This window comes from Radiomyces spectabilis, assembly GCF_025331425.1.
Source record: "Radiomyces spectabilis strain NRRL 2753 chromosome Unknown BYT42scaffold_1, whole genome shotgun sequence".
NCBI classification, from domain to species: domain Eukaryota; kingdom Fungi; phylum Mucoromycota; class Mucoromycetes; order Mucorales; family Radiomycetaceae; genus Radiomyces; species Radiomyces spectabilis.
The window spans coordinates 2,751,354-2,762,790 of record NW_026251926.1 but is presented as its reverse complement, the minus strand read 5'-3'; the positions used below and the strand labels follow the sequence as shown (position 1 = coordinate 2,762,790).

Sequence of the window (11,437 nt, the reverse complement as noted above, 5' to 3'; positions counted from 1 at the left end):
AATAACGAAGACAAAAAGAAGAAAAGAGCTCCAAAAATAAAAGCTTTAAATATAAAAGCAAAAAAGAAAAAGCTTCAAAAATAGAGCTCCAAAGAACAATGAATTCATCCTTTTTCAGGAAAAAGTCCAAAATAAAAACTGAAGAAAAAGACTGTAAAGATAAAAAGCAGAAAGAAGCTGCATAAAATTTAAAGCTACAAAAGAAGTATGAATGACCATTTTCTAAATGAAAAAAAGCTCCAAAAATAAAATCTGATAAAAACAAAAAGAAACTGCATGAAAATAGAGCTCTATAAGTATGAATGATTACCTTGACACACACCAATGAATGAACAATGAGCAATGTCGCCAGATCAGCTACATTGGTAAAGCATTTCTGCTCATGCACCTTTAATCACCGAAAACTGGAAAGAAAAAAATCAAGGACACACATTTACTGACAAAGACAACTTATTAAATAATGCTACAAAGACGCGAGATCGACATTGACAATAGCCCTTTACAGAAAGTTCTCCCCTTCCATTGAACTTTTCCAACATCTTTGAATGAATAAATAACACCAAGCGAAGTAGCTGCTAAATCCATATGATGAAAAGGAACACCATGTGGCTGTTTTTTAGCTCGCAAATTTTGGCGTGCGGCGACTGGTTTTTAGTTTGGCAAGAATTTTAAAATATTAGAGATAATCGCGCCAAAAGACCCGACTTACAATGTTTCTACATTACTTCAAAGAGAGGAGGGTATTGACAAACTTCTCTATCTTGTCTGCATCTTGTCTTGCCATTTCAATAATCATAAGCAATTTCTTGATACCAATGGCCAATTTTTCGTCCATCTTCGCATCTGACAAGATGGATAAAGTGCGCTTACGTTCCTCGTCGGTAAACAGGCCAAGTTGCTGTGTTGTTTACGTTAGTATATAATCAAATGAACAAAAAATACCAACTGAGCCGCAGCCATACCTGAAGTACAATATCCACACCCTCCAATGAGGTGATGGTAGGCACATAGATCTCAGAATCGAAAGCATCGGCCATATCCATTTGATCCAAGATGTGTCGTTGTGTTGTTGTCGCCAGTATAAGCAAGCGTCGGTCCTATGAATCTCAAATAAGCATACTAATCGTCATATATTCTCGGTGAAAAAGGATCTTACCTTTGGCGGCTTTCTCTGCAAAAGTACCAGCAAGGTTTGCAGGACAGCGTTCGAAAAGCGAGGACCAATAGGTACCCAATCTATCATGCAAGCAATCAGCGTTTTGAATTCGATATACACACATAGGTCATCAACATACCCAATAATCGCTCGATGTTATCGATTACAATGACACTCAGGGGAGATTTATACGAGTCATTAAACACCTGTCACAGAACGAATTATGAGCCAAGGAACGGAAAACAAAGATGAAGAGAAAGAGGTACATACCTTGTTGATTTCGTTGATTTTAGCACTTTCCGTCATACCAACCATGGTTTCCGGCGAGATCAATTTGATGAAGGGGAACTCGCTCTCCATGGCAACAGTAGCTGCCAAAGCCGTTTTACCACTACCAGCTGGGCCATGAAGCAAAAGACTAACAAGAGGTGTGCGAGTCGACTGGCGTACTTGATCAACGTATAGTTTGCCATCTGCCAAGATTTGCTGAAATCGAACCAGAAATTAGGATATGATTAAAAAATATGGTTCATCGCTCCTATTTACCTCAATATGCGGTGCAAAAGGAATGATGCTGTTTTGGACACATTGCTGCAATTCTGTCTCGGAAACACCAAAAGCTGGAGGTACTTCTTCCAAAGCTGCCAAAAAGTCTTCCATTTGGACTTTCATGTTCTCAACATCTGGTGCTACACCTGCGACTGTACCAACCTACGCATTATTGTGCCTTGTGTTAAAATAGCGGTCCTTTTTAGGTCCTCATCCATATTCGAGATAGCTTACCTTGATGTGACGCGAAAATGCATAGGACGATGCTGCTTTGACCACACCAGCAATTTCAGCACCACTATAATTCTTGGTCAAATCGGCCAGCTCTTCCAATGATACATCGCTGTCCAGAATATTATTTTGTCGCATCTATAGATTGGGTGGTTTAGTAATAGTCTTTACAGTTTGTCATCGGCAGTTATAACCTTGTTGGTGTGAATCTTCAAGATTTGTACGCGACCCTTTTCATCAGGCAGACCGACTTCCATGTGTACTTCCAGACGACCTATACAACCAAATCAGTATCTGATATGTCTTTCCGTCATCATGTTGACTGTACCTGGACGAAGTAAAGCCTCATCGATCATATCCTTGCGATTGGTCATACCGATAATCAGGATATTGTTCAGTTGTTCCACACCATCCATCTAACATGTAGTGAATTAGTGATGCCTCGTCTACCATAACCATTACTCCGCATTACGTACCTTGGCGAGCAATTGATTGACGACCGAGTCACCGACACCGGTGCTGTCACCGCGGCTACCACGTTGCTTACAGATAGCATCCAATTCATCGAAAATGATGATATGCAAGCCTGAGTCTTCGCCCTTGGATTTATATTCTGCTTCGGCATCCGCAAAGAGTTTACGCACGTTTTCTTCACTCTGACCGACAAATTTGCTCAAAACCTCAGGACCGCTGACGATCTTTGGATCGCGAGCATTCAACATTTTACCAATCTGTCGAGCCATCAATGTTTTGCCGGTACCGGGAGGACCATACAACAAGAGACCTTTCACGTGCTGCACACCAAGCTTCTCGACAATCGACGGTGGGAAAATACGTGAAGCAAAAGCACGGCGGAAAATTGCGCTGAATTCCGCATCCAAACCACCAATACCCAGATCCTCAAACTTGAAATCGGCTCGAATCAAAGCTTTGGCTTGCGAACTTGAAGCGGTATGAGCTTACATGCATCATTGATGGGATTCATTAAAGTGGTTACTCACCTTTTCTTGGCACCTTTCAAACGGATGGTGGAATCACCGGATTTACCAAAATGAACAACAGTCTGGTTCATCAGTACACCGCGTTCCGCGTTGGAATGGCTCTCTGCTCGAGAATCGATTTCACCCTTGAGACCGCTCTTTAACTTTTCCAATTCTACCACTTCCAGTTCGACAATCTTGCAAGCTAAATTCACGCCTTGATATTCAAAGACAAGCATTTGACCAACGGTGAAAATTTGGTTATGGAAAGTCTATGTATAACACTGTCAGATTCGCAGAAAAGTCCAAGGCCGATTCCTGAAAACTTACCAGGGAGAAAGCTTTAGCCATTTCTTCGGTATCAAAGTCATCCGTCATTTGAGTGCTCTTGCGCAAGAACCCGACTTCCACTTTCAGGGAAGCAAGATAGATATCCATGCCTTCGGAGAATGGATCGTAAGGCGCTACCACCACCTCTTGATTAAGCGAGAACTGAGCCCAGCGACGATGCATGTTGTTCGTAGCCAGGAACCCTTTTTGCATGGTATTATCGGATCTAGGAATATCATTAGCTACTTTGTGCTTACCATCACAACAATCCCTTTCGTACAAACCTGACAGAGAACACAAATTGATCGTTCACAATAACATAGTGATCTTTGGGTTGAATTTGACCGGGAGCAATAGATACATAGTTCGAAAGGGCGAAAGCATCGGTAGAGCACATTGTGACTTTCATGGTAAGCTCGGTTGTGGATGAGCGGCGTGACGCATTGTATGAAGGTGGGCCACGACCATCAGGACCAGAGCGTGATGGGTAATCCATGGTATGAATTAAGCTTAAAAGAGAACTGTTTCAACAGAAGTTGATCCTGCAGCTGCCAAGCATAAGTTTGATTCCCAACGTGCGTCACACCGATGGGGATGGCACTGATTGGATGATTACAGAGTCGGTTGCTGAATTAGTAAACTATTCGAGTTTCACGAATCCGCCCCAACTCGTGATTTCGATCTGAATTGATTTGCATTGTCTGTGTTCTCTTTCGTATTTGGCAACATCAACCATGGAAGAAAGTAAATAGAAGTACTTTCTCATAATTGATATGCGCATTTCCTCAAACCCTTCTAGAAAATATAGACGATGTTCTGCTGTCTTCACAGTCAAGTCGTTCTTCCGAACACGGACGTTCTTCTGCTCCACACCACGTAAGGCCGACTTGTACCACAAATAATACGGCAACCGACACTCTAACGTAATAATCCTATATAGGAGTGCGTAATGGCGATGAATTATCGAGGTGGTTCCTTGGGCTCAGTTTACTACAAAGCAGGTTCCCGTGAACTGCGTATCATGCAAGACATTACCATACGGGACCCATCCGATTACATCCATCAACGTACGTAGCACGGTTAATCAGACTAATATTGACGCTATCTAATTAAGCCAAATATGTCAGTATTGGAACAAATTTGTCCACAACTGCTGATTATATCCTCTACGGGAAACGTTGACTACGAAGCCATTGTTTCGGGTCATGGTAAGCCTTCTTGGTCGATGATTTTTTCACAGCCGACCCGCACCATTTATGTGAACAATAATTGATCATTTTTTCATGCTCCAGATATTATCATTGAGAAAATGCCAAACAAGGATTTTGCTTATAATAAGGGAAGATACTCCCTTCTCACTTGGTACCTCGAAACCATAGACCGACAGAAGCAATCAGATATCCTCGAGAGTTCAACCCAGTCATTACCAAGCACAGTTAGTGCAGATGGAGCAGACAGTGCGAGAAGCATGCAAGCATATTTGCGCCTCAATTGTCATGTGGATTTCAATAGCAGCACAACAGTGAGTATATTCTCTGTACTATATGCATCGGTCATTTTATTGATTAGAGATAGGTCGGGTGTGTTGGTGCCATTTTCAGCTACTTGCAAGGACTGAGGAGCAATACAAACGAAGCGGATTTTTCAGCAAGCAGCTCACGAACACAACCACTACAGCTGCGAGCCTTTTCTATGTATTTGTCTCTTCAATTTTTTTTTTTTTTTTTTTTTTTTGTTGTCCATGCCATTCTGCTTACGAATAATTCTATGCTTGCTTTAGCGACAAAAATCTACAAGCTGTAGGTGACACTATAAGGTAAAGAAAAGAAACAGACCGGTAACAAGATTAGTACACCTTCACTTAATTTTATTCTAGCTCGCTGGATATAATTGATATAAATAGTACGACGACTGCGCAAGAAAAAAAGTTCAACAAGAAAAGTACATTATTTGGTAAGGAAATTCAACACGGACAAAGCGGACCTTCTGATTAACAGGTTATTGCAATAGATGTGCTGAACAAAACCAGCAGCTTACCTGGAAGTCATAAGATGAAACAATGGGTGCTCCAGCCTGTGTACGAAAAAGAAATACTTGAAGAGCGTTATCGTTCGGTGGCATTCTTCAAGCATGACGAACAGAGACAGCTGTCAAAACACTTACAAATATATTTGAAGCAGCTGAGAAACATATCGACTTTGCTGGATCAACTGCAGAATAATCGAGCTAATGCTAATGAGTGGAAGCAGCTACTTCAGGTAAATTACTGATTAGAGCACATATAACGAGAATTTGTATTAAATACTGCTCAGTGTGCATACTGTATGATTCAAGTCTACGGCGTTTTTAATGCATTTTCGGGTGCCGATTTACCAGCTATAGCCGTCCAGGTACCATTATCCACGATAAAGTCTGGCCCACAAACCGTTCTCACATGCTTGCAGTTTCAGCAGCATGCCGACATTGATTTGTTGAAAGAACTCGGAATTGCTGTACATCGCATGGTAAAAGCTTTATATTTTTTTATTCTTCATAACATGGGAGCCTCATTCGAGAACTAGATCAACTTTGAGCTCAGCAACAACGAAGGTCGCATCGTACTGAACAAGCGAGTAGATGATGTAACGTGCACGGATATGTTATTTTACATCGTATATTGACTCGCAATATGACCTAGCAACTGAATGCATTACACGAGCGATATGATGGACTCGATGATATATTGGTAAGTGCTATTCAACACTATTTTTCGAAAGGTCACCTGAGTACTAATGAAATATATAGGCACAAGAAGCCGAAGAAATCAGTCATATGCTAGCTGATCCTCTTGGCTCCACCGTCAACGTCGTTTATTTTCCCCAGCTGGGATACCTGCTGACATGGCCGGTTGCCATTGCTTCCGTTCATATTGTGCCAGAGCAATTCCCTGATTTCACGTTACAGGTAGACATGGCTGGTTACATCACACAATGAACGATTGATTCACCTTATTCAGTTCACATCGTGTGAAAACGCCTACTATAAAAGCGACCATATGCGCGGTGAGTCCCCTACATATTGATCTGCTTCTGCATGCGTATACTAAGCATGAACACTAGAGCTCGACGAGCGGCTTGGTGATATTCACAGCTTAATTATTGGTAGTGTATCGCAGCGGATGTCTGGCTAACGAGTGATTCTCACGCATGTGGTGTAGATCGTGAAGTGAAATTACTTCATGATTTGGCTGAAAAATGGTGTGTCCACTCAACGCTATTAATGGATTTGGCCACTTTACTTGCAGAAATCGATTGGTAAGTTGCAGATACACAATGTAGCAATACGCTGAAAACCTTTGCTTCAGTTACAACGCTCTAGCAGTGGTGGCGAAGCAGAATAAGTACGTCAAGCCTGAGATCACGAATACCAGTGTTCTTCATATTTTAGGCGGAAGGTTGTAGCGTGCCCCTCATAAATCACGTTTCATATTTAATATTGGCTGACTATCTCGTAGACATCCCATGTGCGAGCTAGTGACAGAATCCTTTATTCCCAACGATACATATCTCGTTGGTGGAATCGGAGACAGAGCCGAGAGAAAGATTGAATGCGATTCGTTCAAGAATATGATGTGTCCTCCGGACGGTGATGCGCAGGATTTGCAAGAAGCACGCAGCGTCATGCTGTTAAGCGGAGCTAATGGCTCTGGTAAAAGTGTCTATTTAACTCAAGTAAGTACACCCTCGTCAATTTCATTGGAGCATCTAATTCAAAAATCATACAGGTCGCTTTAATCATCTATATGGCGCATATTGGCAGGTAATTATACAAAATAGGGAATAGATGATAGCTCGGATGGCTCAGTTTGTTCTTTTTGCGGATCCAAGCTTTGTTCCGGCCGATCATGCTTCGATTGGGCTGACTGATAAGATTTTCACAAGGTTGCGAACTTCAGAGACAAGTGCAAAGGTATAGTTTAGCAATGTAAATCGAGTTCCCACCGTAAACTAACCACCGCAAAAGATGCAAAGCGCATTTACGATCGATCTTCAACAAGTACTACAGGCGATTGACTACGCCACCGATCGAAGCTTTCTTATTATGGATGAATTTGGAAAAGTAAGTGATTGCAACTCTAATGCTATGTTGTCCTGTGCGTTATTGAGTACTTTTTTTTAAAAAAAAAATTTAGGGAACCAATGCCGCCGATGGCGCTGGATTGTTTTATGCAGTGTTGAATCATTTTCTATCCAGGAAAGAAAAATGCCCAAAAATCATCGCAAGCACGCATTTTCATGGCAAGTAAACATGGCAAATAACATCTCTTAACAGTACTAACGTTCCAAAAAGATATAATCGCTAGTCGTACTCTTACCCAAAATCACTTTATCAGCCTTTACACAACGGAGATAATGTTCGTTCAGATGGAGCAAAGCTTGCAGGGTATTTCACGCAGCGAAGTTGAAGTGATCGAAAACGAGCAGCAAGAAGTGATTTTTCTTTATCGTGTTGTTCCCGCTACGGATTTGAGTGCCTCATTTGGGATATGCCAAGCCAATGCTGCCAATATGCCTCTCCACCTCATCAGAAGAGGTATGTTTCCGATTTATTGTTTTTTTTTTCTGACTATTGAATTGCCTACAGCTATGTTTCTCTCTGAATGTTTGACGAATCAAACGCCCATACCACTGTCGACTGAAAGCGACGACATGTTTGATCAATTGGAACGCTTAGCTGAGGCGTTTACCGTCACGCCTGCCGATCACATCAGTGAACATCAGTCATTGATGAAATCCGTTCTTCGTGTTATAAAAAATTGAAGCGCATTCGCATTAGGAACGCATGTATACTTCTTTTATGGTTATGATAAAATATTTGCAAAGCTAAAAGAGTACGTCTAGAATATACTATCAGAATAAACCTCTATAAATACCGTGACATTTATGAGCCAAAACTCAAAATCTAATCGAGAAGATGTGAGTCGTCATCATCAAAAAACACACAGAAGGGAGTATCAAGTTACCTCTGTCACAATGCCTGCTGCTACTGTTTCTCCTTCTCGTCGGAGCATGACACGGCCAAGATTTTTGTTGTCTTTGAAGGTCTCCAAAGGAATCGGCCGTAATGGCATGTTAATTCTCACTTTCGCGGTGGCACCTTTAGACAAATGTCGTGGATTCTTTTTGATCATCTCGCCCGTTGACTTGTCCAAGGTCATGAGCAGCTTCGAAATAATTGCCGGCTCATCGGCGCTTTGATGGTGGAGCACCACCTGTAAAGTTTTAATCACTTAGCAAGCCTTTTTTTAAGAATCATGTCCGAGTATTACTTACTGAGAATCCGGAAGTAATAGGCACTTTTATGTCAAACACGACAATTTGTGCAATAAATGAACTTGTCACTGGCACAGGATGCTGAGGCGAACACAGAACGCAGCCGTTGCTATGGTAAAACGTTGAGATGGGCGATTTGAAATTGATAGTCATGGTAAATAATCCGTACCTCAGATTAAGAATATCCAGGTTACTTAAGGTCATGAGGATGGAATCCCCTGCTACACCCCAATTGACTACTTCATCATTGACTTGCATGGCTAGCAGAATTTTTTTTAGCATAACGTTGATAAATTCCTGGCATTCAAAGTGTCACCTTTTACAGCACCAATTTCATTTCCGGGAACCACCATCACTTGTTCTCCCACTTGAAGATGGCCCGAATCTATCGATCCTGCTACAGAGACGCCGCCACTGCTTCCAATACCGCCTTTGAAAAAGTCGGTGACGCCCATACGGAAAGGTCTGTCTACAAGTCGTGTAGGCGTCTCAAAAGCATCTAAAGACAAAATATAGCGTTAAGGATGATACGATGCGATAGGCAAAGTAAACGGAAAAAAGAAGGAGGACATACCGATAGCCTCTAATAAACTAGGGCCTTTGTACCATGCCGTGAGCTCGGCCATAGTGCTTCGCGAGGTCAAGTTTTCGCCTGTCAAACCAGAAACAGGGACAAAGGTCAGTTTGTTTTTCCGGAAACCGGCTTGTACCAGGAAAGCAGTGAGCCTCTGAACAATCTCTTCGAATCGAGCTTGATCCCAGTTCATCTACACAGAGATGGTCAGTTAAGATGTTCTATAACGGCTGATATGGTGAATCGGCCAAAATTACCGCATCCAGCTTATTCACCGCGATGACCAGCTGTTGAACACCTAAACTTCTTGCTAACAAGGCGTGTTCTTTTGTCTGACCGTGAGCATCGAACCCAGCTTCGAAACTTCCTGTGGTTGCATCTGCAACTAGAACTGCAGCGTCAGCTTGTGCCGTTCCCGAGATCATATTGGGGATAAAATCGCGATGACCGGGAGCATCCAAGACCGTAAACTTGTGATGCTCTGTTTCAAAACCGTTCGTCGCAATGTCCATCGTAATTCCACTACCATACATCCGCTGTCCATTAGCTCATCAGTAGCCTCCACCGCAACGCCCAAGTACGACTTACCGCGCTCTTTCTTCCTCGGTTTCATCCATAACCCAAGCAAATGCAAACGATCCTTTGCCAATTTTCTGAGAATCACGTTCATATTTGTGCATTGTTCGATGGTTGATTTCTCCAAGTTGATACATGAGATGTCCTACTATGGTGGATTTTCCAGAATCGACATGACCTATATTACCATGGTTGAGCATATCAGTAATCAAGACTACTACATGCACTGTAATCAAATTCGGTATACCAATGATGCAAATTGTTGTCAAAGGTTTGCCCATGGATCGCTTGGCATATTCTTCTAAAACATTGATGCGTTTCGATGCAGGGATTTTGGCCAAAGGTTCTACGGGTTTTTGTATGACAGATGGCGCTGCTTGATCTGATGGAGATGCTCCATTGGCCACAGTTTCCGTCTTTGTTGATTTGGCCGATCCTAGCCCAAGAGCTTGCATGTCCTCTGACAGTTGATCCCGCGATGAATCCGTATCATTCACCTTGGCAGGTGCCCTTGACGTTGACTTGGTGGCCTTTTTCTTATCAGTCTCTGCGGGATGAGCTGCGACAGTAGAAATAAATCAATAAATAGAGATCATGATTAGTTAGAGAGTGCCTTCATTATTTTGTATTGCTGCCCAGCCTGGAAACAGGATTAGATTTTGAAAAGATTATAGGGAAAGGTAAGCGAGAGCAAATAAAAAGGAAGTAGAGAATAGAATTTGCATGGTATATCGTCGTAAGGCCAAAAAGAAAGTGGAGGAAAATGGGCATGATTTCTTCAAGAAGATGATTTCGACTTTGCACTGCCTCCGCCACGTTGACTCTGAGCTTTCAGCACGATATCGTCCGGACTCGGCACATCGAATGGAAACAGCTTTACATTATGTGCGGAGGATTGCATTGCTTCATAAAAAGCTTGAGAAAGCGATGTTGGTAACGATGATGCCAACTGCTCTGCGTAACGCACTGAATGAGCGGAGGGTTCCGGTTTCATAAACAAGAAAGAAGCGGCTGCGGAAGGAGGAGCGCATAGTGCGTTGGAAGAGACTCGCTTTGGAGGAATAAACGTTATTTCGTCATCAGCAGATACTGTCGTGGTAACTGGTTTCTCAGTTAAGCATGCTTCGTGACGAGGTTGCTTTGGTTGCGAGGATAAACCATCGGAAACGTCAGCATTTCGCGCATTGGCAGAGTGGCCGGACTCGTCAGTAATTCGATCTTGCACTGCAGCGTTCGTCATTGATTTAGCTGGCGGTGACCCATCTTCTTTGCTCTGCCGCGATCGCGATGCTAAAGCAGCTAAACTCGAATGACCCGATGTTGCCTTTGAACGATGTGCTAGTCCTGCCAAGACGGACCCTCCTGTTGATGTGGATTTTTCTTTTCCTTCGTTCTTTGGTTGATTGCTTTGTCGTGATGCTAAGCTCTGTAGAGCGGACACGCCTCTTGGTCCGGATGATTTTTGTGCAAGAGATAACAAGGAAGAGTTTGGCTTGACATTCGCCGCATCTTTTTGATTTGCGGAAGATTGCATGCTGCGCTTGTCGGTACTTTTGGCTGCCAATGCGCTTAAGCTTGAGAAAGTTCGTCTGTCTGGAGAGGCGGATGGCGTATTGTTGTTTGAGACCTCGTTTGGTTTGCGAGCCAAAGAGGCAAGTGAGGATTTTCCGCTTGGAGTGGATGGGCTTGCAGCCTGGTGTGCTTGTGTGGATGCCATCCGTTGTCGAAG

General features: G+C 42.7%; 3 protein-coding genes across 3 annotated transcripts; 1 reads left to right on the top strand and 2 right to left on the bottom strand.

Moving 5' to 3' along the window:
* Nucleotides 1–721: 721 nt before the first annotated feature.
* BYT42DRAFT_487206 (P-loop containing nucleoside triphosphate hydrolase protein) lies at nt 722–3,655 on the bottom strand (the record flags this gene model as incomplete). The annotated part of the gene is made up of 13 exons (XM_051563784.1): nt 722–898; nt 963–1,097; nt 1,157–1,236; nt 1,296–1,362; nt 1,427–1,642; nt 1,703–1,867; nt 1,940–2,074; nt 2,131–2,210; nt 2,265–2,352; nt 2,413–2,878; nt 2,938–3,188; nt 3,247–3,472; nt 3,531–3,655. The coding sequence occupies 13 exons, from the start codon at nt 3,653–3,655 to the stop codon at nt 722–724; spliced, it is 2,211 nt and encodes a 736-aa protein (XP_051428794.1).
* A 308-nt stretch (nt 3,656–3,963) lies between these two features.
* BYT42DRAFT_553882 (muts domain V-domain-containing protein) lies at nt 3,964–8,068 on the top strand. Its single transcript, XM_051566538.1, has 25 exons — nt 3,964–3,990; nt 4,046–4,122; nt 4,187–4,313; nt 4,374–4,454; nt 4,539–4,768; nt 4,822–4,940; nt 5,027–5,062; nt 5,123–5,199; nt 5,257–5,504; nt 5,559–5,636; nt 5,691–5,750; nt 5,808–5,867; nt 5,924–5,971; nt 6,031–6,189; nt 6,242–6,287; nt 6,345–6,386; nt 6,443–6,539; nt 6,590–6,679; nt 6,740–6,956; nt 7,010–7,044; nt 7,113–7,194; nt 7,249–7,344; nt 7,418–7,523; nt 7,576–7,818; nt 7,870–8,068. Exons 1-25 carry the CDS (start codon nt 3,981–3,983, stop codon nt 8,043–8,045), a joined length of 2,640 nt encoding a protein of 879 aa, XP_051428793.1. The 5' UTR covers nt 3,964–3,980; the 3' UTR covers nt 8,046–8,068.
* A 171-nt stretch (nt 8,069–8,239) lies between these two features.
* BYT42DRAFT_487556 (P-loop containing nucleoside triphosphate hydrolase protein) lies at nt 8,240–10,163 on the bottom strand (the record flags this gene model as incomplete). The annotated part of the gene is made up of 8 exons (XM_051563811.1): nt 8,240–8,497; nt 8,559–8,667; nt 8,728–8,818; nt 8,875–9,057; nt 9,133–9,325; nt 9,390–9,654; nt 9,721–9,886; nt 9,956–10,163. 8 exons carry the CDS (start codon nt 10,161–10,163, stop codon nt 8,240–8,242), a joined length of 1,473 nt encoding a protein of 490 aa, XP_051428792.1.
* Nucleotides 10,164–11,437: the final 1,274 nt, after the last annotated feature.

What these genes read in the sequence shown, in the direction of transcription:
- BYT42DRAFT_553882 (XM_051566538.1), top strand. An exon ending in GAATTGCTGTACATCGCATG is followed by an intron (nt 5,751 to 5,807) that starts GTAAAAGCTTTA and finishes TTCGAGAACTAG; the next exon opens with ATCAACTTTGAGCTCAGCAA. An exon ending in TGAACAAGCGAGTAGATGAT is followed by an intron (nt 5,868 to 5,923) that starts GTAACGTGCACG and finishes AATATGACCTAG; the next exon opens with CAACTGAATGCATTACACGA.